Source organism: Hipposideros armiger, unplaced genomic scaffold (genome assembly GCF_001890085.2).
Source record: "Hipposideros armiger isolate ML-2016 unplaced genomic scaffold, ASM189008v1 scaffold_236, whole genome shotgun sequence".
Lineage (NCBI taxonomy): Eukaryota > Metazoa > Chordata > Mammalia > Chiroptera > Hipposideridae > Hipposideros > Hipposideros armiger.
Genome location: NW_017731586.1, coordinates 1,980,580 through 2,006,025, shown reverse-complemented (window position 1 = coordinate 2,006,025; position 25,446 = coordinate 1,980,580). Strand labels below are relative to the sequence as shown.

Here is a 25,446-nt window from a genome sequence, read left to right as displayed (position 1 = left end):
CACATTTGCATCAGAGTCATGAAGCCCTCTTATAGCACTAACAAATTTATTTTCTTGCTTTAGTAATTAAAGCAGATTGGTATAGGAAGCAAACTGTATTTTACAATAGTGGGAAAACTCATAGCTAGCAATATCTAATAAGAATATTCTTAAATTTGGCCACCTAACATATTAGCAGTTTGGCAATAGTCCCTTTCTCTATAAAACTGCTAGCCACAAAAGTGTTTTTCTAATCAATAAATATTTATTGGGAACTATGATGGGTCCCTGAAGGACAAGACACAATTTCTTATCTCAAATTGCACATAAAATGGAGGAGAGAATATACACCAACAATAATTTGAAGAAGCTTAAAAGAGATTTAAACAAAGTGCTAAGGCCATGAAGCAGAAATATTTATCTGAAAGAAAGTGGAAATGTGGCTAACCTTATTGAACACTATCTATAAATCAGATTTCACCCTAAGTAAATCTTGATGTCACTCTTAACTCCTTTATACCAAACATTCAAGAGAAACCTCATTAATTTGAAATAGTTTGTAATGATTTCCAGAGATAAATTAGCCTTTACTCTTTAATAAAATTAGTTTTAAATCAGATTATAGGAAGAACACAAAAACTATGTAAGAATAACCACAGATATTTGAAAATTACCATTTAACTAAAACACAATTCAAGTGTAAATTATTATTGAATTATAAACAATTTATATTGTTTTCCTAAGGCTCTCTTAAGATAGGGTAGTTCAGTACTAGCTCCATTGCATGCTTGAAATTGATAAAGTTTCATTTATGTTAAAAAGGTGGCCTCCCCACTCAGTGTTAACACTGGCCTCCCCACTCAGTGTTGATTTATAAAATATTTTTAAAATAATATATAAAATATTTATTTTTAAAAATTATAGTAATAAATTTTCCCTTCTGAACAAAGGGTCAAGTCTATATTAGTAGCCCTTGAAAATAAAACTTCCTCATGTAAAAAATACAGGTTATATTTTTATAAAATCTTACAAAACTGCAATATTGACATTTTATATTTTCAGAGTTAAAGTTTCTTTTCACTTAGAAAATGTTCTTGCATATTTAATATCTAATTCAACTGCTTTAATAAGTAAAACAGCATATTCAAACAATTCTCAGTTTGAAACAAAAGCCTAACTGAGCACTTATCTTACTGTATCAATATAGCTTTGCTATGTTTTTTTATCCATTTAATAAATGGAAAATTTCTGAATGTATGGGATGATACCTTTAGAATATTAAAGAGGATTGTCCATTTTTTTAATCTATGAAAAGATTCAAAGTGAAACTTGAAAGTGAAGCTGGAAAAAAAATTAATATAGTAAGGTGAACAAACACTAAATAGATACCAAACCTTAGTAGGGAGCAGCAAGGTAGAACAGTATAAAGAGAAAACACAAGTCTGGAGTCAGACCTGAAATCAGACTCAGCTCTACCATTTATTAACTATTTAATTATAAGAATTTTATTTAACAACCCTGATCCTCAGTTTCCTTGTGTGATAAATATGGGCCTAAAAGTAGAAGAGAAAATTAAATGAACATTTGTAAATGGGCATTCAGTAAGCATCAAGTGAATCTTAGTTTTTGTTTTCACCTCTAGTCACTTAGAAAATAAAATTATTTTAGTCAAACCCAAAAGACTAAAACTAGATTCTAGCAATTGAAAATTTTCTTTAGTGCAGTGACACAATCACAATATTCAAATACAGGGAAAAATGAGACTTTTTTCCCCACAGTAAGGAGAATTACTGAGAAACTTCCCAAGAAAAAATTCAGAGGCTAAGAAAAGCTTTCATTAAAGTAACAGTAGTTAATATATACCACTCTCCACAGTGCACAGCCTTCAACACTCCAACAGCAGCTGTAGTCTGTCGTTCGAAACCTTGTCCTATATGATCTGCATGAGCTCTTGTCCTGTCTTCAAAGAGCATCTCACGGGGCTCACTAGTTCGAGGTAGGTACTGCAGGTTTTTTATTTCATTGGTAGTTCTGTTTAAAAAAATTACATTTATGTTTTATATATGTTTTCTATAAGTACCGCGGGCTAACCGATTGCCCCACTGGAGCTCCCATACATCTTTTAGAGAGAGAGAGAGAGAGAGAGAGAGAGAGAGAGAGAGAGAGAGAGAGAAGGACAGGAGAGAGAGCAGCAGGGAGATAAGCTTCAATTGCCCTCACACATTCGTATTAATGTACGGAGGTTTACTGCTATTAAGCATTTAGTAATCATATAATTCAGACTAAAGGAAATTTTAAATCACCTGTTCCCAAATCAAGTTTTATTTTTAAAATGAACAAGTACAAACAAGAACACATATATAATCCACTCCTTTTCTTAACTAACACCCTTCATAAAAGTGGCAGTTTTAAGTCAATGTACACTTAGATAACAAACTAAATTACAGGTGGTGTGGTCTACCTAGGTTTCCCTGTATCCAGAATCTCTACCTGAGGTTTGGGTCTAATCTGTAGAAGCATGCCCCCAATGTCACATGGCTAACACAGGTATATATCAGGCACAAACAGGTAACTTTAAAAAAATGCATTAATTTGGGCCAGCCAAGTGGCGCATTGGTTAAGAGCTGGCTTTGGACTCCAGCTCTGAGCAACAGGGCCCCGGTTTGGATCCCACACGGAGGCCAGTGACACTGCCCTCTACAGCTAAGATGGTGAACAACAGCTCGACCTGGAGCTGGGCTGCCGTGAGTCGCCGGTGACAGCGTAGGCTGCAGCCCCTGCTGCGGTGGGCTGCTGTAAGCTACCATGTGTGGCTGGCAGCCAGCGTGAGCGGCTGGCAGCCGATGTGAGTGGCCATCCAGAGGCCGGCAACCGATCTGCTTCACCTGGGAAGAGCGCAATGATAATACCAACATGGGCCAGTGAAGCAACACTCTGCACAACTAGACTGAAGAACAAAAACGATAGCAACTTTTCTGTTCCCCTTCCCCCGATTTCCCAGCGCTGTTCCCATTCCCCAATAAAATCTTTAAAAAAATAATAAAATAAAAAATGCATTAATTTAATATTTATAGAACACCTGCCATATGCCAGGTATTATCTAGGCACTGGAGCTAGTGAACAAGACGGTAGTTAATAAGACAGACAAGTTCCCTACTCTTGTGGGAGTTTATACTCTAGTGAGAAGACGACCAAAAAAAAAAGCAAGAAAATACCAGGCATAATTGCTTCCACAAAACAGTGGTTTATTGGAGGCAGGAAGGAAAAACCTTAGCTCCTTCTTTGAGGACAGCCATCTCCCACTGGCCTTCTCCTCCACTGCTCACGGTCTAGAATCCACATGCATACAAAAGCTACTGACTACTTAGCCTCACTCACTGCAGAAACCCTCTCCAGTTTTGCTGTAGCAGAGGGAAAGGGTGAGAAGAATGTCTGTGACTGGGAGTCATCATCTTATTTATCTTCCTGTTTGATTTTTCTGTTACTTCAAAAGACAAATCTGGATCACCCCATAATTTTCTCCTCTCATTCTAGTCTATTCCCTACGGCCACTCTTTCTTATTAGTTCTCTAATTTCCCACCCTAACTCTATCACTTACTGCTCTCTGTGCACTCCTGTGTCACACTTATTGCGCATACGCATACACACACACACACACACACACACACACACACACGGTGCTCTAACAACTTTTTTGCTCTTTGTGATTAATGTTCCACAGGTGTCAGAAAGCTACATGATGATGTTGCTTCCTATGGAAAGCTAACAGACTTTCAAGACCACAAGTTTTGTCTCATTAACACCACATTTTAATGAATTAAGATTTTATACAAAGTACTTGGCACAGTGCCTGGGGCAGTGTTGTTATTAGTTTGGTCAGACTGTAATGTGATGTGCAATTATCACACACACCCCGACTGTAATCTCTGAAGTGCAGGCGAGTTCCTTAAGGGACTGCTGAACTCCCTTAAATTACATGTACATCTGGCACTGTTCTGGGGAGATGCGTTCAGATGCTCAAAATAATTTATAAATCCAAGTTAAGAACCACTAAGAAACATACCAATTTTACCATCTACTACCAACTTATAAATTAACTTATAAAAATTTAATTCCACCAATAAAAACCTACTAAGCACTAGGCACTGTTGATTTAGGTGCTAAGGACACATTAGAAACAAGGACAACAGTCCCTGCCTCATGCAACCTACAGTTTACTCAATGACCACTGTTCCCTGTCTTTTTTTTTTTTAATTAATAATCACTAGAAACAGTGAAACCATCTTTAGGTATCTAAGAAAGAGATATTATCTCCCCCAGCATCACCCACTCCATTCCCACCAATGTTAACCTAGTATACATTTTTTCACACTTTTCTCTGTGCTCACATAAATATACACTTATACATATTTTTTCATTTCTTCTCAGAAAAAAAACGAATCATACTGGACATATTACTCTACATTTTGCTCTTTTCAAGTGTCATGGAAACCCTTCCAGATCAACAAACATAAATAATTCATTTATTTTAACTATTTCACCATAATCTTTAATAGGATATATCAAAATGTAGTCAACCATTCCCCTATTAATGGGCATTCAGATCATTTTAAACTTTTTTCTCACTACAAATAATGCTGCAATTAACATTCGTATGCATTTACCTTTAGTGGTTTTATTTCTTGGGACAGATTACAAAAGTAGGGGTGCTGGATCAAAGTATATATGCGTATGTTAAACTTTATGAGCTACTGCTGGATTACTTTCACAAAATGATTATAGCAGCTCACCCTTCTACCAGCAATATATAAATGACCCTGTTTCCGCATATACGTAACAGCCTGTACTATTACTGCTCTATTAATAATTTTTGCCAATGTAATGGGTAAAAATAATATCTCATAAATCTTTTAATACACACTTGACTGCCTGAGGCCTATTTTCCTATTGGATTGTTTTACATTTATCTTGTCCATTTGGAAATGCTCTTTGTATATTAACTTCAGTGTGTCTAATATTACAAATGTTTTGGTCAAGTCTATCACAGTACAGTTGTGAACTTCGCTGTTGTCTTTTCTCTCAAATACTGTTGGCATTATACTGTTTTATCTTGCTGAGGAAGGTCTCCCCGAGGCTCGAAAATTTTTATTTTAATATTTTTATTTTTTATCTTATTATGTTTAAATCTCAAATTTAATTCTTGTAACAGATAAGGGCAATAGCTTTGTTTTCTTTCACATGGACTGCCAATTATACCAGCATTCATTAAATAAATCTTCCTTTTCTCACCTATCTCATATATTAAGTTCCCAATATACTCAGATCTATTTGTGTACTCGATCCTATTCCAATGATCTTTTTGAGCTTTATAATTTTTATTATCTAATAACACAGGGTCCCCTTCACTTATCTTTCAGAATTTTCTTGGCTATTTGCTGGCTTTATTTACTCTTCCTTATGAACTTTAAAATCATTTTATCCAATGCTAGAAGTATGAGTCCAATTGAAATGCTAAAAGGTTCAAAGCACTATCATTTTTATACAATCCAGAACACAGTAGGGTTTTCTATTTGTTTAGGTCTTATTTTACATCCTCTATAAGATGTTTTGGTTTTCTTAATATGGGTTCTGAATATTTCTGATTAAATTTATTCCAAATAGTTTATATAAGGTTTCTGTTGTGAATGACATTTTTTTTCCATTCTTAATTACAACTTATTGTCATCTGCCTACATTTCTCAGGTCTTATTTATATTTGGATTTTTTTTAAAAACTGCATCAGCACGTGTAGCCATTTTTGAATTTACATTCCAATTATGCCTTAGACTTTCCCCTCCTTCCTCCAATTTTCAACTAACACACACACACCTCCCAACATACAAACACCCATCCTGGCAATAAAAATTTGTATCCAACATACCTTTTCCTTTTGAAAGGTGACTTTGGCATATCAGCCACAGGGATCATTTGCTCTCCTGGGCGTACCCACATGATGGGACCGTCATCACTATCTTTTCGACTCTCCAATTTTAGACTAGATAGTGTCCCCCATGGCAGTGTACACTAGAAGCAAATAATTACATAGAAATCAATTATTTTCAAAATGTAACTTTAAATATCCATTAAAGAATACTGCCCCTTGACAAACTTTCATATACCTTTATACTTATACATTTGAAATATATACCTATATTGAACGTATCCCTATATACTCATATATTGTCCATCAAAAAATTCTATTTCAAACACATTAATAGAATAATTATTTTAGATGATTCCCTCCCCCAACACTGCCAAAAATATGATTCACTATATTCATCATTTGATTCTTCCTTCTACCAAATATATGATGTTAATAAGTTGGCAAAATAAGCAAGTGTTCTCTATAAGGATCTATAAAAATGAATGATTAAGTTTAAAAAAATGGCTATCTCAAAAAAAAAAACAGATACTCTAATCAAAACCTAATAAAACAAAAAGGAAAATTAAACCAAAATCAAAATTTATTTCTGTTTAGTACCTGCTTGAAGAGACTGCCGGTCTAAAAGCAGAAATTAAAATCTTTGAAAAAAGAGAGAACTAAGGATCCATGGAATGGAATTTTTAAAATACCATTCATTCCAAATCCCCTTTTCAAAAAGGGGAGAATTGTCAAATTGAATTTCTCTAGAAAAAAATGTATTTAGCTCATTTGCTTTTTTTTTTGTTTTAAATTGGGGAACAGTGTGTTTTTCCAGGACCCATCAGCTCGACACCAAGTCGAGAGTAGTTGTCTTCAATCTAGTTGTGGAGGGCGCAGCTCAGAGGCCCATGTGGGGATCAAACCGGCAATCTTGGTGTTGTGAGCACTGCGCTCCAACCAACTGACCTAAACGGCCGCCCCTAGCTCATTTGCTTTTAAAATTAATATCTGAAACATAATTATTTAAATAATGATATTTTTAAAATACTACTCAAAATAAATTCAATCAGATTCTATGATGTCTCTAGTTGGGAGAAACAGAAAAGCAACAATAAGTTTCAAAGAATAAAAAAGGAAAAGAAAGGGGGAATGGAATGGGGGAAAAAAAGACACACACACACACACACACACACACACACACACACACACACAAGAAAACTGAGCAAGCGGAAGTGAAAAAAGAAGTGTTCAACAGATTAAGGGGCAAATAGTGATATACTGATCTTGTCACATCCTGACCTTCAAATTACTAATTAAATAATTAACCTAACTACATACTCTCTCAATGGGACAGCCCCAGCAGCCCACAAGAATTAAATATTTTCTGAAATGCAGAGACTGTTGAAAAAGAAAAAAAGAAATCTAGCTAGAAATCATTTAAAGAAGTTAAAGGGGCCTTAAAACAACATAGTTTAAATGCCATACTTTATGGATGAGGAAACTGAAGCCCAGAAAGTTTAAATGGCTTTCCCAACACACCTCAGTATAGCCAAGAAATACAGATGTACGATTTCCCAGGCCAGTTTTCCACAATGCCAAATTGCCATTTCCTTCTCCTAAGCACTTTCATTTAGTAGACATCCTTCCTGTATTTTTTTTTTATTAGTTTCTGGTATACAAAACAACATAATGATTCCTTCCTGTACTTCTTAAATCCTCTGGTACTCAGTTGATAATAAACAGATTTCCTAAAGTGCCAGCCACAGGCAAGTGTCACTTTCTGGTCCACCACCAAAGCTTTGCCATTATAATTAGTATGGGAGAAGTCTTTAACACACACTACACTAGAATTTACTTTTAGTTTCTCTCATCTCTTCCTTTCCTTCCCTCCAATTCAAATGAAATAACAATTTTTATAATTCTGAAACAGCCATCTCTATCACCTGTAGCATGAAAGTAACACCCACAATTTAGAATGCTTGATACTGTTTTCTCTTACTTTTAAAAATGGTGAATCTTCCAACATGTCAAGGAACTCAGGGAAGTAATCTCCCACTTCTTCATCAACTGCTCCCACCAAGCTGATTTGTCTCATTGGGCCAGCTCTGTAAGTACCATGAGAATACGTTCTTTTTACCTGAAGGATATGGAATTAATTAAAAGTTACACATAAAATAATTCTTGCTATCATTGTGTAACACTAAATATATTGTCCAAGAATGAGAATATGTGAGGCAAGCAAAACAAAACAAAAAGCCTTTAAAAACAGATTAAAAAAAAAAGGCATTAAAAAAATCTGCACTAAATCAAGCTATTGGGTTGTCAGAAAGTCATGGCATATTGGTTCTATGTTTTTCATTGCAAAAATGCGTCATGACTTTTCCGACAACCCAACATTTTCACTTCTCTAGCTATTCCTACACATGGCTTATGAAAACAGTTGAGATAAACAACATAATTCTAGACAACTGATTATAACTTCATATAATACATGAGTTCACTATGTAATCAATAATGCCACTGAAATTATATTCAAAAGTTCATGTACTTGTATTTCCCTAAATGGTTCATATCTTTTTATCAGAATTTTCAAAAGTGCACACTGAAAACGTTACATTTAACCATCACTAAGGGTTTGTACATCTAAAAGGCCATCAGGAATGATCTTCTCTTCTAGATCTTACCATATTAATTAGGACTCAATTTACATTTCTAACTCGAATGAAAAACTGCTTGAGACGGAGAAACTACTAGAGATAGGTGTCCTAGGTCCCAAATCTACCTTTGATATCTACCAACAATGTGACCTTCAGAAATCACTTAAGTTCCTTGAGTTTTAGTTTCTTTAACTGGAATGATTTTCCTCAGATTGCTGAATAAAACTTAATTATATAAAGCCACCTGCAGAGTGCTGGCAAATATCAACCAAAATAAAATAGCCTATACTTCAAGAATCATTTATACCTGAATTTTCACAAGTACGTTTAAATCCTGCAAAGAAACCTATGCCTGTTCACATATTAACATTAGTAAACAAGTCTTTTTAAGTAAAACAACTTCTTGACATAAACAAGCTTTAAGCTAAATCCTAATTATCTTTTTATCTGGATTAACCTTTGTGGCCACTAAATTTAGGGAGAGCAAATTGTCTCAGTTTGTCTGTCTATCCCAGTTTGAAAAAACAAAATAAAAAACCCTACTATAATATTATTAAACTATAGAGAAGAGACAGATACAATTAATAATCGGAAAACCAGAGCTAATTAACAACAAATACTCAGTCCTCTTACAGTAAAATTTTTGTGATTAAATGTTAAGTAAAAACATGTATCATTTAGTAACAAAAAATGGTAAAGCTTCTTGGATGGTTAATATTAAAGACAAATAATATGTTTTATCTTATAACTTAAGTAGTTTACTAACTTTGATTTAACTAGATGTTAACTGAGGTTAGAATGATGATTTCATTGATTGAAGAGAATATTACTGACCTAGTCATGTCATTTCATTTAAATTACATGTTTACATTAATTTCCAATTTATAAACATTGTTCTTTCTTTAAAAATAAAATGAAACACATGTCTAAATAATAGAAACCTAAATATTAAAAACTTTAACATAATACATTACACAAATTAAGACAAATTTGATTTTTCTTCTCCTCCTATGTCTATTTTGGGGCTACCTAAAAGAAGGCTATATCTTTTTATTTATTTATTTATTTTTTATTGGGGAACAGTGTGTTTTTCCAGGACCCATCAGCTCCAAGTTAAGTAGTTGTGTCAATCTAGTTGTGGAGGGCGCAACTCAGTGGCCCATGTGGGGATCGAACCGGCAACCTTGGTGTTATGAGCACTGTGCTCTAATCAACTGAGCTAACCGGCCACCCCGAAGCTATATATATATATATTTTTTGAAAGATTTTATTGGGGAATTCGGGGAGGGGAACAACGCTGGGGAATCGGGGAAAGGGGAACAGACAAGTTGCTGTCCTTTTGTTCTTCAGTCTAGTTGTGGAGGATGTTGCTTCACTGGCCCATGTTGGTATTATTCCTGAGCTCTTCCCGGGTGAGGCAGATCGGTCGCCGGCCTCTGGATGGCCGCTCACGACAGCTCTTGGCAGCTCAAGCTGGCTGCCAGCCACTCATAGTAGCTTATGGCAGCCCTCCACAGCTTCACTGCAGCCTATGCCATCACTGGTGACTCACGGCAGCCCAGCTCCAGGTTGAGCTGTTGTTCACCATCCTAGCTGTAGAGGGCAGTGTCACTGGCCCTCATGTGGGATCCAAACCGGGGCCCTGCTGCTCAGAGCTGGCATCCCAAGCCAGCTCTTAACCAACGTGCCACTCGGCCAGCCTCCCGAGGCTATATTTTTTGATAATTTTGTAAAGTATGGTCCTAATAAAATTCATAAATATTGCAAAGGATATTTGGGAGAAACTGAATTTTAAAGAGTAAAATAACATAGACCCTACTACTTAGATTATAATCTTAAAAATTGTATTTGAATCTTTATAGTTAGTTCTTGTCATCTCATGGCAAAATACATATATGTAAAATTCACTTACATATACAATTTGCTCTAATAAAAGTACAGGTCTCTCTACCTTTTCAGTAAAATGTGCTAAGGCTGTAAAGTACATCCTGTTTATCCACTATGAAAACCAGAGGTAAATTCCACTAGAAAGTATGGTCTTTATTAAAAACTATGTATAATTTAGCTATCATGTTTAAAATACAGCAATTTCTCTAATAACAATAACTATAATAACAATATATCTATTCTCTAGATATTCAAGATAATACTGATAACCCAATAGGTTGAATACAAATATATTTAAACTTAGAATGAAATTTTTTAAATTAAATTGGAGCCATCAAAATCTGAGTTTGTGAAACTAATTTGAATTTTTAAATACACTGTTATATAACCTTTAATTATATACATTTAACACAACTTTCTAGCTTAATAATTCAAACATATACTAAATCAGCTGGAACCATTAATATCTTAAACATGGGAACTTACATGTAACAATTTATTCAAATTCAAAAAGTATATACCTCTTAATGAAATATATAGATGGCACTTAAACTGTTAAAAGAATATAATCCACACACTTTCCACAAAAAAAATAAATACTTCTTTATTAGGTAACAACTATTGTATTGCAATACTATATAGCAAATACCCAGTTTCCCCTATAACATGGAATAAAAGTACATCTTTAACATCGTAAGAAAAAAAAGCCTCAATTCTCCATAACTCACCTATCCAACAATTACAACTCAAGGGCAGTGAGGCAGGGGAAGGAAACAGGCAAGAGTTGAAAGAATCTCTAAATAGCCAAAATAAATGCCACAAAGACTGTGACTCATAAAACGGTACTCTTCTTACATATGTATGTTTCTATATTAGGCATAATTCTAATCTCTAAAATAATAAAGGATAAAAAAACCCCCACAAATTTAGAAGGGGGAAGAAGGGAAAGAGGCAAGCACAGGTACAGCTCCCCTATGACATCATGATATTTTAATATAATGCCAAACTTAGACTGAAAATAAACAGTTAACTTAAGCTGCATATGCTCAGTAAAAGGATATCTTCATTAAAATCTTGCTACCTAAGATTATATGCTTCCATTGTCTAGAAAAATCACTTATCTGGATAACCTCACATCCTGATGACACTGAACATGAGATTAGTACAGATTTGCTTCTAGTCACTTCAGTAAACATTAATCAAACCATCGGTTTTCTCATGCAGTTACAAAATTAACCTGAAAAGATCAAACCATGTCCCTGCTTTACAGTATCCTATATGCTTCCTAAAAGAGAAATGCAGAGTTAAGAGTACACATATTGTTCTTCCCAATTTAGGCACAGCACTCTCAAAAGATGACAAAATAAAAGATAGGAATGATACTTATTATTTGCAAAAGCTTATATTTAAATAGTGCCTTTTTTGGGCCGGCCGAGTGGCACGTTGGTTAAGAGCTGGTTTGGGATGCCAGAGGGTCATGGTTCGGATTCCACATGAATGCCAGTGACACTGCCCTCTACAGCTAAGATGCTGAACAACAGCTCAACCTGGAGCTGGGCTGTCGTGAGTCGCCGGGGACGGCGTAGGCTGCAGCCCCTGCTGCAGTGGGTTGCCATGGGCTACTGTGTGTAGCCAGCAGCCAGTGTGAGCGGCCAGCAGCCGCAGTGAGCGGCCGTCCAGAAGCCAGCGATTGATTTGCCTTGCCCGGGAAGAGCGCAATGATGGTGCCAACTTGGGCCAGTGAAGTGACGTCGCCCACAACTAGACTGAAGAACAAAACGACAGCAACTTGTCTGTTCCCCTTCCCCCGATTCCCCAGCGCTGTTCCCATCCCCCCAATAAAAAGCTTAAAAAAAAAAAAAGCTTATAGTTCTGAAGTTGGCTTGCTTAAAAAAAAACAATAGCCTTCCTAGCAGGAAATACATTGCCAAATATAAATCTTTTAAGACTTAACACCACTTTCTTTTACTTACAAAACTTGCTGCAGCAAAGGAAGAAGCAAATGTGGAAATAAATTTAAAAAACCATGAAGAATGACTCACTTGAAACAACTTGCTGTTTCCCAAAATTTGTTCCCTAATATGTCAGTCCCTGAAGAGAGAATTCCATAGCCCAGTTAAGTTTGGAAGAATCTTCCTGTTTAGAAAGTTCACCACACACAATGGCTATTAAAGTTTCTGAGAAGTGTTACAGTAAATAAACATAACTTATTTGGCCAAGTACTACACAAACTATTTTGACTTCAAAACTTGTTTTTCTTATAATTGTTTTAGTATAACTATCAATACTCAAAATATTACAAGTTCCACAGATTACTTTAATAGTGATCCATAATAAATATAGGAGATATTATACATGTTTCTAGCTAGTTATGAGCATCACTCTAAAGAAAATACGGTAAGGGCCGGCCGAGTGGCTCAGCTGGTTAAGAGCACAAGCTCTGAGCAACAGGGTCACAGGTTCAATTCCCACATGGGCCAGTGACGCTATGCCCAAGCTGAGCTGTCACTGAGCTGCCAACCGGTGGCAGTATGGCTCAGCTCATGTAACAACAAGATTGCCTGTTCCATGGTGGGTTACGCCCACCCTCAACTAAGACTGAACTCAGCACCTTCAGTTGAGCTGCTTCCCGGATGGCTCAGTGGATAGAGCATGCGCTCTTAACAACAAGGCTGCCAGGTTGGACTCCCACATGGGATGGTGGCTACGCCCACCTGCAACTAAGATTGAACACAGAACCTTGAACTGCTGACGGGCAGCCAGATGACAACTGGCGCCCTCTGCTATGAAGATTGAAGAACAACAACTTGGCAGGTCCCCTTCCCCAATTCCCCAACACTGTTTCCCCTCCCTCAATTCCCCCAATAAAATCTTAAAAAATAATAATAATAAAATAAATAAAAACAAGGCCAGCTCTTCACATTCTTACTGAGGCAATGTAAAATATCTACCACAAATGAGTGTGCCACAAGGGGGAGCCATTTCCCATCACATCTGGCATATCCATCAAAATATATGTAATGACATTTATCGACATTTTATTTCAAAAATATCCACATAATTTCTTCAACTAAAAAAACAGCAAAAATGTTATTATTTATTTTAAAATTAGTATAATAAAGAAAAAAGGCTCCTTTCTCAATTAGATCATCTGGTACCTGCTGTAATATTTTGTATAGATCAGTTCATAAGCACTCAAGGATATGACAAAGTTAATCAAATGAAAATTTAGTACAAAGGCAGTCAATGGCTCATAGATGGCATATCAAGTCATTTTTATTGGCCTAGCACAGTGAATGGCCCCAGTATGAATTCAACAAATGTTACTTTTCTCCTCTCATTCTGCAGAGAGGCAAGTCCAACGATCAATCAGGTTTAATAATTGTTTCACTATTAAAATATCGCCATTTAATCATGAATTAACACCTTAACATTGTTATTTGATACAAACAACTTAGAACCGGTTAAAATATAAAACAAGATTTAGAGTTTGGGGAAGAGTAATTAGAAGAGAATTGCTCCTGTTTTCATAGTCTCACAGTTTTTACTACAAGGTTCAAACTGCGTGCTGATTAAATACTGAGGACAAGATAGAAATCTCCTTTATTCCTTAACAAGTAAAATTCCTGTCTTACTTGCCTTTACATTTCCCCACCATCAAAGTAACAGGAGAACAATAAATGTCCAAGTGAATATTTGAAATAAAGACAGTGGAAAAACTACGATGGGTGTGGAAAACTGCAAAATTCTTGGCCAAAAGTTCTTCCCAAGTATGTAGAATGCTCGCTTCTGAGCAAAGTTACTGTGCCATTCCCACCATCACAACATGAGTCTGGGTTTGGCCATGTGCTTCCTGTAGCCGATGAGACACGAGCAAACACAACACAAACATAGGCTTGTGCACTGGGAACTGCCCTCTCTCAGCTCTATGGAACCCTGCAACTGCCACCATGTGTGTGAGCGCAGGCTAACCTGCTAGATGATGAGAGAAATGTTACTATCATCCCAATTGACACTGTACCAACCACCACATGTGAATGAGGTCACTGAGCCCCAGCCAAGTTGACAACAAAAACTGCCCAGTCAACCCAAAGAATTGTGAGAAATTTAAGCCACTAAGCCTTGAGGGATTTTATTTGTTTACTGCAACAAAAAAGAACTGATACAGATAGGTTTCAAACATTCAGCAAAAATCATGTATGCATGTTTCTATTCTCAAATAGACTTTTATCATATAGTTTGAATGAAATTATACCACGCATCTCAAGGGCCACAACATTAGAAAAATGACATGACCTATTAACACAATATATAATTCCACATGATCTTCAAAATTTTCAGCAACCAGCCAGGATACAGATGAAGATGGAAAACAAAAGAACAGGATATCTTGACCCTTGGTCAGTGTTGGGTGTGTGTGTGTACATATATACATACATAAAACAATCTCAAATTAACATGTTTCAAGAATAAAGGCTGAACGAGTGTAAAATGAGTTTTTCTGTGAACTACATACAGAGTAATTCCACTACAGAGATAAACACCATCACTATAAAGATCACAAAAATGGCTATATAATTTGTTTCTACAGAATTTATGCCAAATTATTTTGGTTCTCTGATTTTAATATTTGGGAAAAAAAAGAAACTAGTCTCCTCAGGATGCAAACCCAGCATAAACTTGGTTTGGGGTCCACAAGCCACTGGTAGTCAGGGCCAGCAAGTTATACAATCAGGGGAATGCTACTCACATGCCTGTAAATGGCTGCAGTGACAATTTATGCCATCATATAGTACAGCGGCCATGCTGGTGGTATTGATTCTTTGGGTCTGATCTACACATGGATATATGAAGAATGTCTTAAAATTCAAACTAATGGGTTTTTATTTACAACATTCCAAGCTTCACTATTTGCACCGGTTACAATATTAGGATATAAGAAAACACAAAATATATATTTTAACATTACTATACATACACTATATTTTATCCATATAATCATTACCATTATCATGGATTTTTCTTTGACAATAAATGTATTTTCCAAACTAAGATTATATAAAAAGAATGAAGGTCAGATTCGTTCTCTATCAACTCATTCCACTATCTCTTTTCACATGTTTCTGAATATTTTCAATACTGTTTTTGGCCTGGATCAAAAGTTTTTCATAATATAAAAGGTATAAAAAAGAATTAAAGGAGTTACTGGATTACAAAATTTTAAAATTTGAAACTTTTCTCTACAGGTCTGCTTTCCTCTGCTCTATAGAAAGCATTATCTCACAACTAGAACAGGTTCTACTGAACCTAACATTTTGAACTTAGTCAAGGAGCAGTCATCATGACCAAATCATCAACTTTATTCCTGGGTAACCACTGGAATATGAATTGGGCTTTTTTACTCACAGCTTGTCTTTCTTATGGTTAATATTAAGTGAAACTACATTCCAATCTTGAGAACTCTCTTCCTTCACCTAGGAAAAAGGTTGGGCAAACTTTTGAGATGGAAGAGCCGCCAAGGGTCAGCAAACTGCGGCTCGCGAGCCACATAAAACTATCATAGTTTCATTTATAAAATTTTTAAAGGATATTATTCACATAATTGTGATTATGTAAACATATATTTATGGCTCTCAAATAATTTTTAAATTATTGTGAGGGACAGGATTGGCTCTTCCAGGGGTCAGCAAACTTTTGAGACGGAACGTACCCAAAGAGCCCCATGTGGCTCTCGAGCCACAGTTTGCCAACCCCTGCCCTAGAATAACACAGCAGCTCAATTAATATTATCATCTCAACCAATTCTTCTGAAGACAAATTTGCAGGGTAATATGTAGGCTAATTCATTTGACTTCACCAAAATATATAGCTTCACTATGTGATTCTACTAATAAGCATGCATGATAATGCCATAGATAAGAAGGAAAGGGGATACTCGCTGGAAGAGAAATGAGGTACAAGACACATTTTCTGAAGATGAGTGTTAATGTCACATGCTAAGAGGTGCTCAAAGCTTCCAAGTTCCCAAAAAGAGTGATTAACCAAGTGAAGTCCTCAAATAGCTAGGAATAAGTCTAACAAAAGATGTGTAAAATCTGTAGGCTGAAAACCAAAAAGTATTGAGGCAAAATAAAAAGACAAAGGAAGGGAAATGCCATGATCACAGACTGGAAGATTCAATATTATAAAAACATCAATTTTACCCAAACTTATCTATAGATTTAATATATCCCCATTAATATCCCAGATTTTCCTGTGGAATCTGACATACTAACTGTAAAGTGTATATGGAAATATAAAGAATCAAGGAAATCTTGAAGATCAGCAAAACTGATAAACTTATTCTACTAAATATCAAGAGTTATTATAAAGCTATAGCAATTAAGACAAATAGAGTAATAAAATTAAAAAGAGCCCAGAAACCCACACATATATGATCAACTGATCTATGGCTATATCTATGGCTAAATGCAATGTAATGGGGAATGAATGTCTTTTTGATAAATGACTATGTCCACTGAATAACTATAAGGAAAAATATAAACCTTGATCTTTACCTCATACCATATACAAAAATTAATTCCAGAAGAACTGAAGATTTAAATGTGAAAGGTGAAATAAACAATTTCCAGAAGAAAACTTCAGAGGATACATTAATTACCTTGGGGTAGACAAAGATTTCTTAACTAGGGCACAAAAAGCACTAATCATAAATGGGGGGAAAAAACTTATAAATTAGATTACATCAAACATAAGAACTTGTAGTCATCAAAAGACACTCTTAAGAGTGAAAAAGATAAGCCACTAAGGGAAAGGAAGTGTTTGTAATACATATATTGATTCTTATCCACAATATATAAAGAACTCCGACAAATCAATTAGGACAAAAAAGCCAATAAGCAAATGGGAAAAACAGTAGACCAGGTCTTTTTACAAAAAAGGATATCCAACTGAACAATAATTATATAAAAAGGTGCTTGACCCTCCTTAGTCCTCAGGGAAGTGCAAATTAAAACCATAATGAGATACTACCACACAGCCACCAGAATGGCTAAAATGAAAAAGACAGACACTACCAAGTGTGGCCATGGGTGTGGAGAACTGCTGGTGGGAATGTAAATTAGTATAACTTTGGAAAACCTGTAGTATCTGGTAAAGTATCTGAACATTTGCATACCTTTTGATCCTGAAATTCCAATCTTATGTATACACCCAACAGAAATGAATACATATGCTCATCAAAACACATGTACAAAAATATTCATAGCACCCTGTCATAACAGCCACAAACTGGAAAGAACTCAATATCCACCCATAGTAAACAATACAAATAAATCATGGTATATTATACAATGGAATACTATACAACAATGAGAAAATAAACAGTTGCTATACACAAGGTGGATGAATCTCACAAACATAATGTTGAAGGAAAGAAGCCACATATGACAGTGTACATACTATTTGATTCTATTATATGACAGTTTAAAACAGGCAAAAGGTATCTAGTGTTCAAAGTCAGGAGAGTGGTAACCTGGGTGTCTGCTTATATATGTGGTAATGAAGGTGGACAGAGTATGGATAAAGAGGGGGTTGGGGAGGGCTCTAACTACTAATAATAATCTACTTTTAAAAATCATAGATGTGTTCATTTTTTAAAGATTCATTAAGCTACACATTTACAATGTGAGCATTCTGTGTACATATACTTCAATAAAAAGGTTATTTTTAAAAATTGGTTTTAAAAAGTTTATTTTAAAAAATTAAAATAAAAAATAAAACTACCATATGATCCAGCAATTCCATTTCTGGGTATCTATCCAAAGAAAACAAAATCACTATATTGAAAAGATATATGCAACCCCCATGTTCACTGCAGCATTTCAATAGTCAAGATATAGAAAAACAACTCAAGTATTCACTGATGGATGAATGGCTAAAGAAAACACACATACATACAGGAATATTATTCAGTCATAAAAAAAAGAAAAGGAAGAAAAGGAAATCCTGCCATTTGTGACAACGTGGATAGACCTCGAGGGCATTATGTTAAGTGAAATGAGTCAGAGAAAGACATATACTGTATGATCTCACTTATATGTAGACTCTTAAACACACACACACACACACACCCCACCACCCCTGCTAAACTCAACAGATTGGTGGTTGTCAGAGGTAGGGATGGGGTGAAAGGGTGAAGGTGGTCAAAGGTACAAACTTCTTATTGCAAGATAAATCAATCATGGGGATGTAACGTTTATCATGGTGATTGCAGTTAACAATACTGTACTGTATATTTGAAAGTTGCCAGGAGTACAGCATAAAAGTTCTCATCACAAGAAAAAAAACTGCAATTATGTGTGGTGATGGGTATTAATTAAATTTATTGTGGTAATAATTTTGCAATATCTATCTATCTCAAACCATTATGCTGCATAACTAAAACTAATACAATGTTACATGTCAATTATCTCAATAAAAAAAATCTCAATTAAAAAAAAAGAAAGACAACCCCATACCCATTAAGCAGTTACTCCTCATTTCCTGCTTCTCCCAGTCCCTGCCAACCACCAATCTGCTTTCTGTTTCTATAGATTTACCTATTGTGGATATTTCATATAAATAGAATCATACAACTTATGAGCTTTTGTCACTGGCTTCTTTCACTTAATGTTTTCAAGGTTCATCCACACTGCAGCATGTATCAGTATTTTCCGTTTTACGGACAAATGATATTCCATTGTGTATACATACCACAATTTAATCAATTCTTTATCCATACATGAAGTATTTATGGTAATTTTTGATCTTCAGTACTTGCTGAACTCCCTACCATCAATTAACAATCTCTTACAAGTCCTCAGTCAGAAGCTAGTCATCGCCTCTTCAACAAAATGGAAAACTACTGTAATATTGCACTAAGTATAACAACTCTCTTTGTATAACAACCTGTTTTATTCTACCAAGCATTTCTTACCAGGACTCTAAATTGAGTATTATCATCATCATTACTTTGTAGGTGAGGAAACTGAGATGTAAAGAGCTTAAGTAGCTGTCCAATGTCACAGCTGGTGAATGGCAGAACCAGGACCAGACAGACCCCTTCCCTTTCTATCCACCACATATCAGAGTTTATTCAGTTACCCACGCTAACTCAGTCACAACTCACTACGCTGACTATAAATAATTCTATAAATTAAATTTAGAAGAAAGGTTCTCACAGTCAGGTCAAGAAAAGCTTCAAGCTATAAACCGGTTTAGCTCTAAATATATGTCTGTAAGTCTGTCCTGCAATTCATAAAACATTTACCTAAATAGGAAATTGTATAAATGGTTTAAAAAAATCATTTCTTGGAGGGATACCACGAATTAGATTAAGATAGAGCTTTTAGTGGAAGAGTCAATAAATTTGAAATCAAACTAAACTACAGTAAGTGTGCTCATTTTTTTTCTACTGCTGTCTTTTGGGTCCCATTCAGTTTCATAAGGCACAAGGACAAACCCAAGGCTACCTGCTGGTCTACAGAAAACATTTCCGCAGTCTCTTAAGCTCTTAAAAAACCAAGCAAACTAAGAATCCAGTGTGGAAGAAATATTAAACGAGCAGTTCAGGACAGCTTTTCACTAGATAGTCTTTCCCGCGCCATAGGGGTGACTGCATTTGGAGGATCTTGGGATAAAGGAACACGGACCTTGCAGAGGCAGCTTCCTACCAATGCCTAAACTGATGAGGTGAAAGCAGTCCTTGCAGCTGACAGATCACATATATATGGGCCAGAGCCACAGCTGGTAACAAAGAAGATGCATCTGCCTTGAGTTTCCTCTGTGCAATATGCATTAGCCAGGTACCTGAATATGTGATAGCAACCACGGTAGGCGGCTCTGAAGGACTTGAGACCCACAACCTAACCACATACGTACTGGCACAATTAGTGGGTCCCACCATGTTGTTTCATTTAATATTTAATAACAAAAGCACGGTTTTCATGTACTTATTACAAAGTTAAGATGAAAATCTTTAATATTTAAAATTAATAATTCCTAACCTTAAAAGCTATTTGAAAAGCAAATGTAAGAATTATGACATTTAAAAGATGACTGAAATAAACTTGCAGAGTATGACAGTGAGGAAGTTTGTGATATAGTGGAAATAAATGGGATTGAAAGTCATGAGGCCTAGCATAAAACCTGGCACTTCGCAGACATATAATAAATAACAAATGAATGATCTAGTACTGAAGGGCTTTGGACAGTTATTTCTTCTCTCGCTAAAATTAGACTGTAATAAAAATTAAATGAGTTATTACATATAAAGTGTTTACAACAGTTCTTGACACAGTCAGTACTCAATAAACAACAGCCACTATTACTACTAGATGCTAGTCTGGTTCTACCACTAAACTCAGGTATAATCTCCAACAAGTTACTAACCATTCTGGAATTTTATAAAATGACTAAGGGTGCTCCATAGCTCCCTTTCAGCTCTAAAAATATTTAAATTCTGATTCTTAAACATGTTATATTAGGGATTAATGCCCAAACACATGAAAACTTTAAATACTACCATATTTTCCAGGCTACATAACATATACCAAATATACTGTGGAGGCGGAAGGTTTGGTATATGTGGATGTGACTGGACCATCACTTAAGGTGGAATCTGTTACTTGAACACATATCCAAAAAAAATACACACAGGCACGTGCGCACGCCTGCACTCAAAAAAAGATAAACATTACTGGATGAAGATTAAGGAGATTTTGTTCTATTGCTGATACTGCTGCCAACCTTAAAATAGTAAGTTACTCCTATCTGTGTTTGTTTGCTTATCTGTAAGTTGAGAAAGGTTGGGATAGACGATCACTAAGATCCCTTTGAGACTTTCTTTACTTTTTTCCTCCTTCCAAACTAGAGTGATGTCAAGTATTACTTAGAAAACCAGACATTTTAGCACCAGTAAGTGTGGAAATTGGCTGATCTCCTGGCCTAAGCAGTCCCTGATATGAGAGAGGGTGGCAATGGCACCAGCCTTTTTAGATAGGCCCACATTCACGTTCAAAAGCCAGCAGACTCGATTCTGCCTCTGCTTTCGAAAATAATACATATTCTACACCATAGAGAATAGGAAATGGAAATCAGCTCAATATATGCACTGATATGCAAGTTTTTTGACATTATCACACAATTAACTGATGATTCTCTTGTACCACAATATATTTAATAACCAACATTTATTCAGCACCTACTATGTAATGGATCCAATGCTGAGCGCCTTTAAGGCATCACATAAACCAAGAAGATAATTTTAGGTGATTTTCAGGTAAGAGAACTGTTGGAAGGACTAGAAAATACAAAGCTAAATTAATTTCCTTCATTTCATTTCCAAGATAAATTCTTGCAAAAAAGGACAATCTTAATTACTTCATTAATTACCTTTAAGAAAAAAACAGATAAGCAGACACAAATTTAAATTCTGATGTTCACATCAAGAATGTAATTTATTCTTAATATTCCCAAGAGGTTTCACTGTATTCTTACCTTTTTATTTCTAACCTAGAGCAAAATGAGAAGCAAAGAACAGAAACTTGTCTAAAGTATATAATTAAAAGTTTCTTTTGAAAAAAACTAAAAACTTCTTACCTGAGCATGAAAATTGGACATAGTCGTTGTCTCTATATCCTTCTTTCCCAATATCTCCATTTTCACTGGCGAATTGGGAAAATTAAATGAAAAGTAGTCTAAAAAGTCAGGTAAATAGGTAGCTGCCCCATGAACAATACCCATTACATAAAAAGCTGCAGAGTTTTCATTTTCACTGAATACTAGACCCACAAACTCTTCTGCAAACCTCTCCATCTCCACAGGAGACAGGTGGGAGAGTTCATTACTGTAGGCATGGATAACTGATGCACCTCCATTAGGCTGGTGCTCAATATGAATGAGCTGTTTGAACTCCAAAGTGTCCAACCTTTTGAGGTTATTCTGAACCCGTGGCTCCTTTAATGAGACAAATGGAAACTCACTGTTCTCTGGAATTTTGGAATCATAGCTCTTGGTATCCAAATTCTTTCCACTGTAATCCTTTATGTTATCATTTAGGATGCCTTTGGCTTCTTGATCTTCCACATCAGATAGCAATCCTGAGCAGATGGTTTGAATAGATTTGCTGTACATTTTTGGACGCTTCCGTTTTTCATTCTCTTTGTGTTTCTTTTTCTTTTTCTTCTTTACCTTTTTAATTTGTAAGTCTTCTACATTTGTTTTAGGTTTCTCCTTCCCACCTGTTGGGAAAAATTTTTTTTTTGAAACTCCATATTTTAGTTGATTTTTAAAAACCATGCTTTAGAAATTGTTTTATGATAAATAAGCAAAGTTTACTCAGAATTAGGTTTACATTTGGGATTCATTTTACACAGTATTGATAATCATAATTTAGTCAGTCTCTTTGCTTTTCTCTACACACACACACACACACACACACACACACACACACACACACACACACACACAATGACACTTAAGACGAAGTTACACCTTTCTGACATGTAGCATATGCTCAATCAGTGTTCACTGAAGTAATGAAATTAATGACTGTTTCAGAAAGCATAATTNCACACACACACACACACACACACACACACACACACACACACACACACACACACACGAAGCCTTAAGACGAAGTTACACCTTTCTGACATGTAGCATATGCTCAATCAGTGTTCACTGAAGTAATGAAATTAATGACTGTTTCAGAAAGCATAATTTTCACATTTTAAATGTAGAAAATCAGAAATGAAAAGAACAAAGTCAATACGAACAACACCCTCCAGATGTTTCCCACTGAACACACACACACACACACACAAACACACACACACACAAACACACGTATAATTTTTACTTTATCTAAGTCTTAAAAATTGCATACAGGTGTTAAGATTTATAAATCATAAAGGGAGAAAAATACTTGCACAGTGTAACAGCAACAAGCACAGCAATTCCTTAGCTTTTACTATATTTCCTCCTCAGAAAACTACCCTTACATCTAAAATGGGCTGTTTTAGGTCCACTAGAGTTTACAAAGTTCCCAGTGAAGACTCCATGAGACACTATAAAGATGACAAAATTAGAATAATTTTTCATTTCCTAAGCACAAATGATACCCATGTACTGATAAAGATATGAATAAAAAAATTAAAAAAAAAAGACATGGGACATTATAAATCTGCATATTAATGAGCTTCTGTAACCAAAGGCAGGTAGACTCTGGGCTCAGAAATTTAGAATTCCAAAGAATAAAAGGTTAATCCAAAGACTGTACAGCTATGGAATTTAAGTGTATACATAAACATAAACATTCTCACAAGAAACTATGCTTCCTAAGATATGAAAAAGCCATGAAGCTAACAGTTGAGAAAATAAGGCATTCACTGTTTTCACCTGTTATTTCACTTTTATAGATAACCTGCCATGAATTAAATCTGCCCAACCTACTTCTTTAAATGTTTCCGTCTCCACATCTCTTTTATTCCTTTCCGTCTCCAGTGGGTGAGGTGTCCTGCCTACTTTCCAAATATAAGTCCCTCCCACCAACTCCAAAAACATTTAATAATTTTCTCTCCTCTTCTTTGACTATCAAACTCATTAAAAAAAAAAAGTTTACGCCCAGTGCCTTCTCTTTTTTACCTTACCATTCTTATCCCTTAAATTCTGAGTCTGCTGCCAGTCTACTCAAATTTTCTTTCCCACAATGTTCAAATATCAAAGATATTATCTTGAATTATTCCTTCCTGATCTCTCCAAGGTTTAATAGAATTATCCGGCTCATCCTTAATTATTTTTGACTTCCTTGATATAACTGCCTTATTTTTGGTCTAATTGGTCTAAACTGCCTTATGACTGCCTCTCATCCTGAATGCTTGAGCTGTATTAATCCTGTAAGTTTTACACATTATTTTGATCGTATTCATCCCTTGACTCAGCGGCTTCCCAGGTTTCTCAATGCCTACCAAATAAAATATAACCTCTCCAGCCTGGAATTCAAAAGCCTTCAAGTACCTCATGTTCTGGTCAATCGGCACTACTTACAATTTCTTATAAGACATACCTAGTCCAACCTTATCTTCCTACTACTGACAAAGGCATTTCCTCTCCCTAAAATACGCCTGCCCTACCCAATACTTAATACTATTGAACTCTTTTCTCACCCATCCTTTAAAAACAACTCTACGTCACTTCCTTCATTTTGCTTTCCTTTATCTCTCTAGTTGGAACTGAAATCACTTCACTCTAAATATATAAAGTTATTATATATTCCATATATATGAATGTATGTGGCATAAAAAGTTATTATTTTTCACTGACAAGATACCTGTGTGTATGTCCTTCAGGACACTGCATGAGTAAAACAAACAACTTTTATATAAATTCAGAGTGAAATGATACTTTTTAACCCCAAACATGCATTCTTCATGGCATTTAGAACACTGCTATAGCTGAACATTTCATCAATCTATGCAGGAAAAGATTTCTCTCACCAACAGGCTACCTGAGGTTTACAGGTTTTCCCCTTGTCTCCTTTTCAATCAAAGTTTTCTACAATATAAAAACAACTAACTCTTAACCCAGGGGGGCATAAAAATTTAAGTTGATAGCAATTCTAAAAATGAAACATTAATGCTAATAATAACCTATCACTTCTAAAAATTCGTAGGTATACAATGAAGACCAAATTGGTATCATCATGAAAAGCAAAAATAATCTGTCAACACATTTGATTACATAGGTTTGTAAAGTCATAAAATGCAAAGTGTTATTTTTCTAACAAGTCTATATGCAGCTAGTTAAGAATTATATTAATAAATTCATATTTGCTACCTTGGTATAAACTATCAAAACATCAGATTCAGGTTAATATCTTCAAAACAAAATTCATGAAGATAAAATAAAACAGGGAGTTAATCAAAATGAAAGTTACGGGTCAGCTGAGTGGCGCGTTGGTTAAGAGCTGGCTTGGG

The 25,446-nt window shown here is 35.4% G+C and overlaps 1 protein-coding gene across 3 annotated transcripts in view; it reads right to left on the bottom strand.

The window, feature by feature from the left end:
• RSBN1L (round spermatid basic protein 1 like) overlaps window positions 1-25,446 on the bottom strand; it is a 67,919-nt gene that overhangs the window by 7,595 nt on the left and 34,878 nt on the right. For 2 of the 3 annotated variants that reach the window (XM_019655135.1, XM_019655132.1), the window contains 4 exons: window positions 22,067-22,707; window positions 7,882-8,019; window positions 5,901-6,043; window positions 1,843-2,010 (listed from right to left, as the gene is read on the bottom strand). In XM_019655135.1, coding sequence (XP_019510680.1) covers window positions 1,843-2,010; window positions 5,901-6,043; window positions 7,882-8,019; window positions 22,067-22,707 — 1,090 coding nt within the window. The remainder of the gene's footprint in view (window positions 1-1,842; window positions 2,011-5,900; window positions 6,044-7,881; window positions 8,020-22,066; window positions 22,708-25,446) is intronic. The other variant, XM_019655134.1, reaches the window with a different exon arrangement.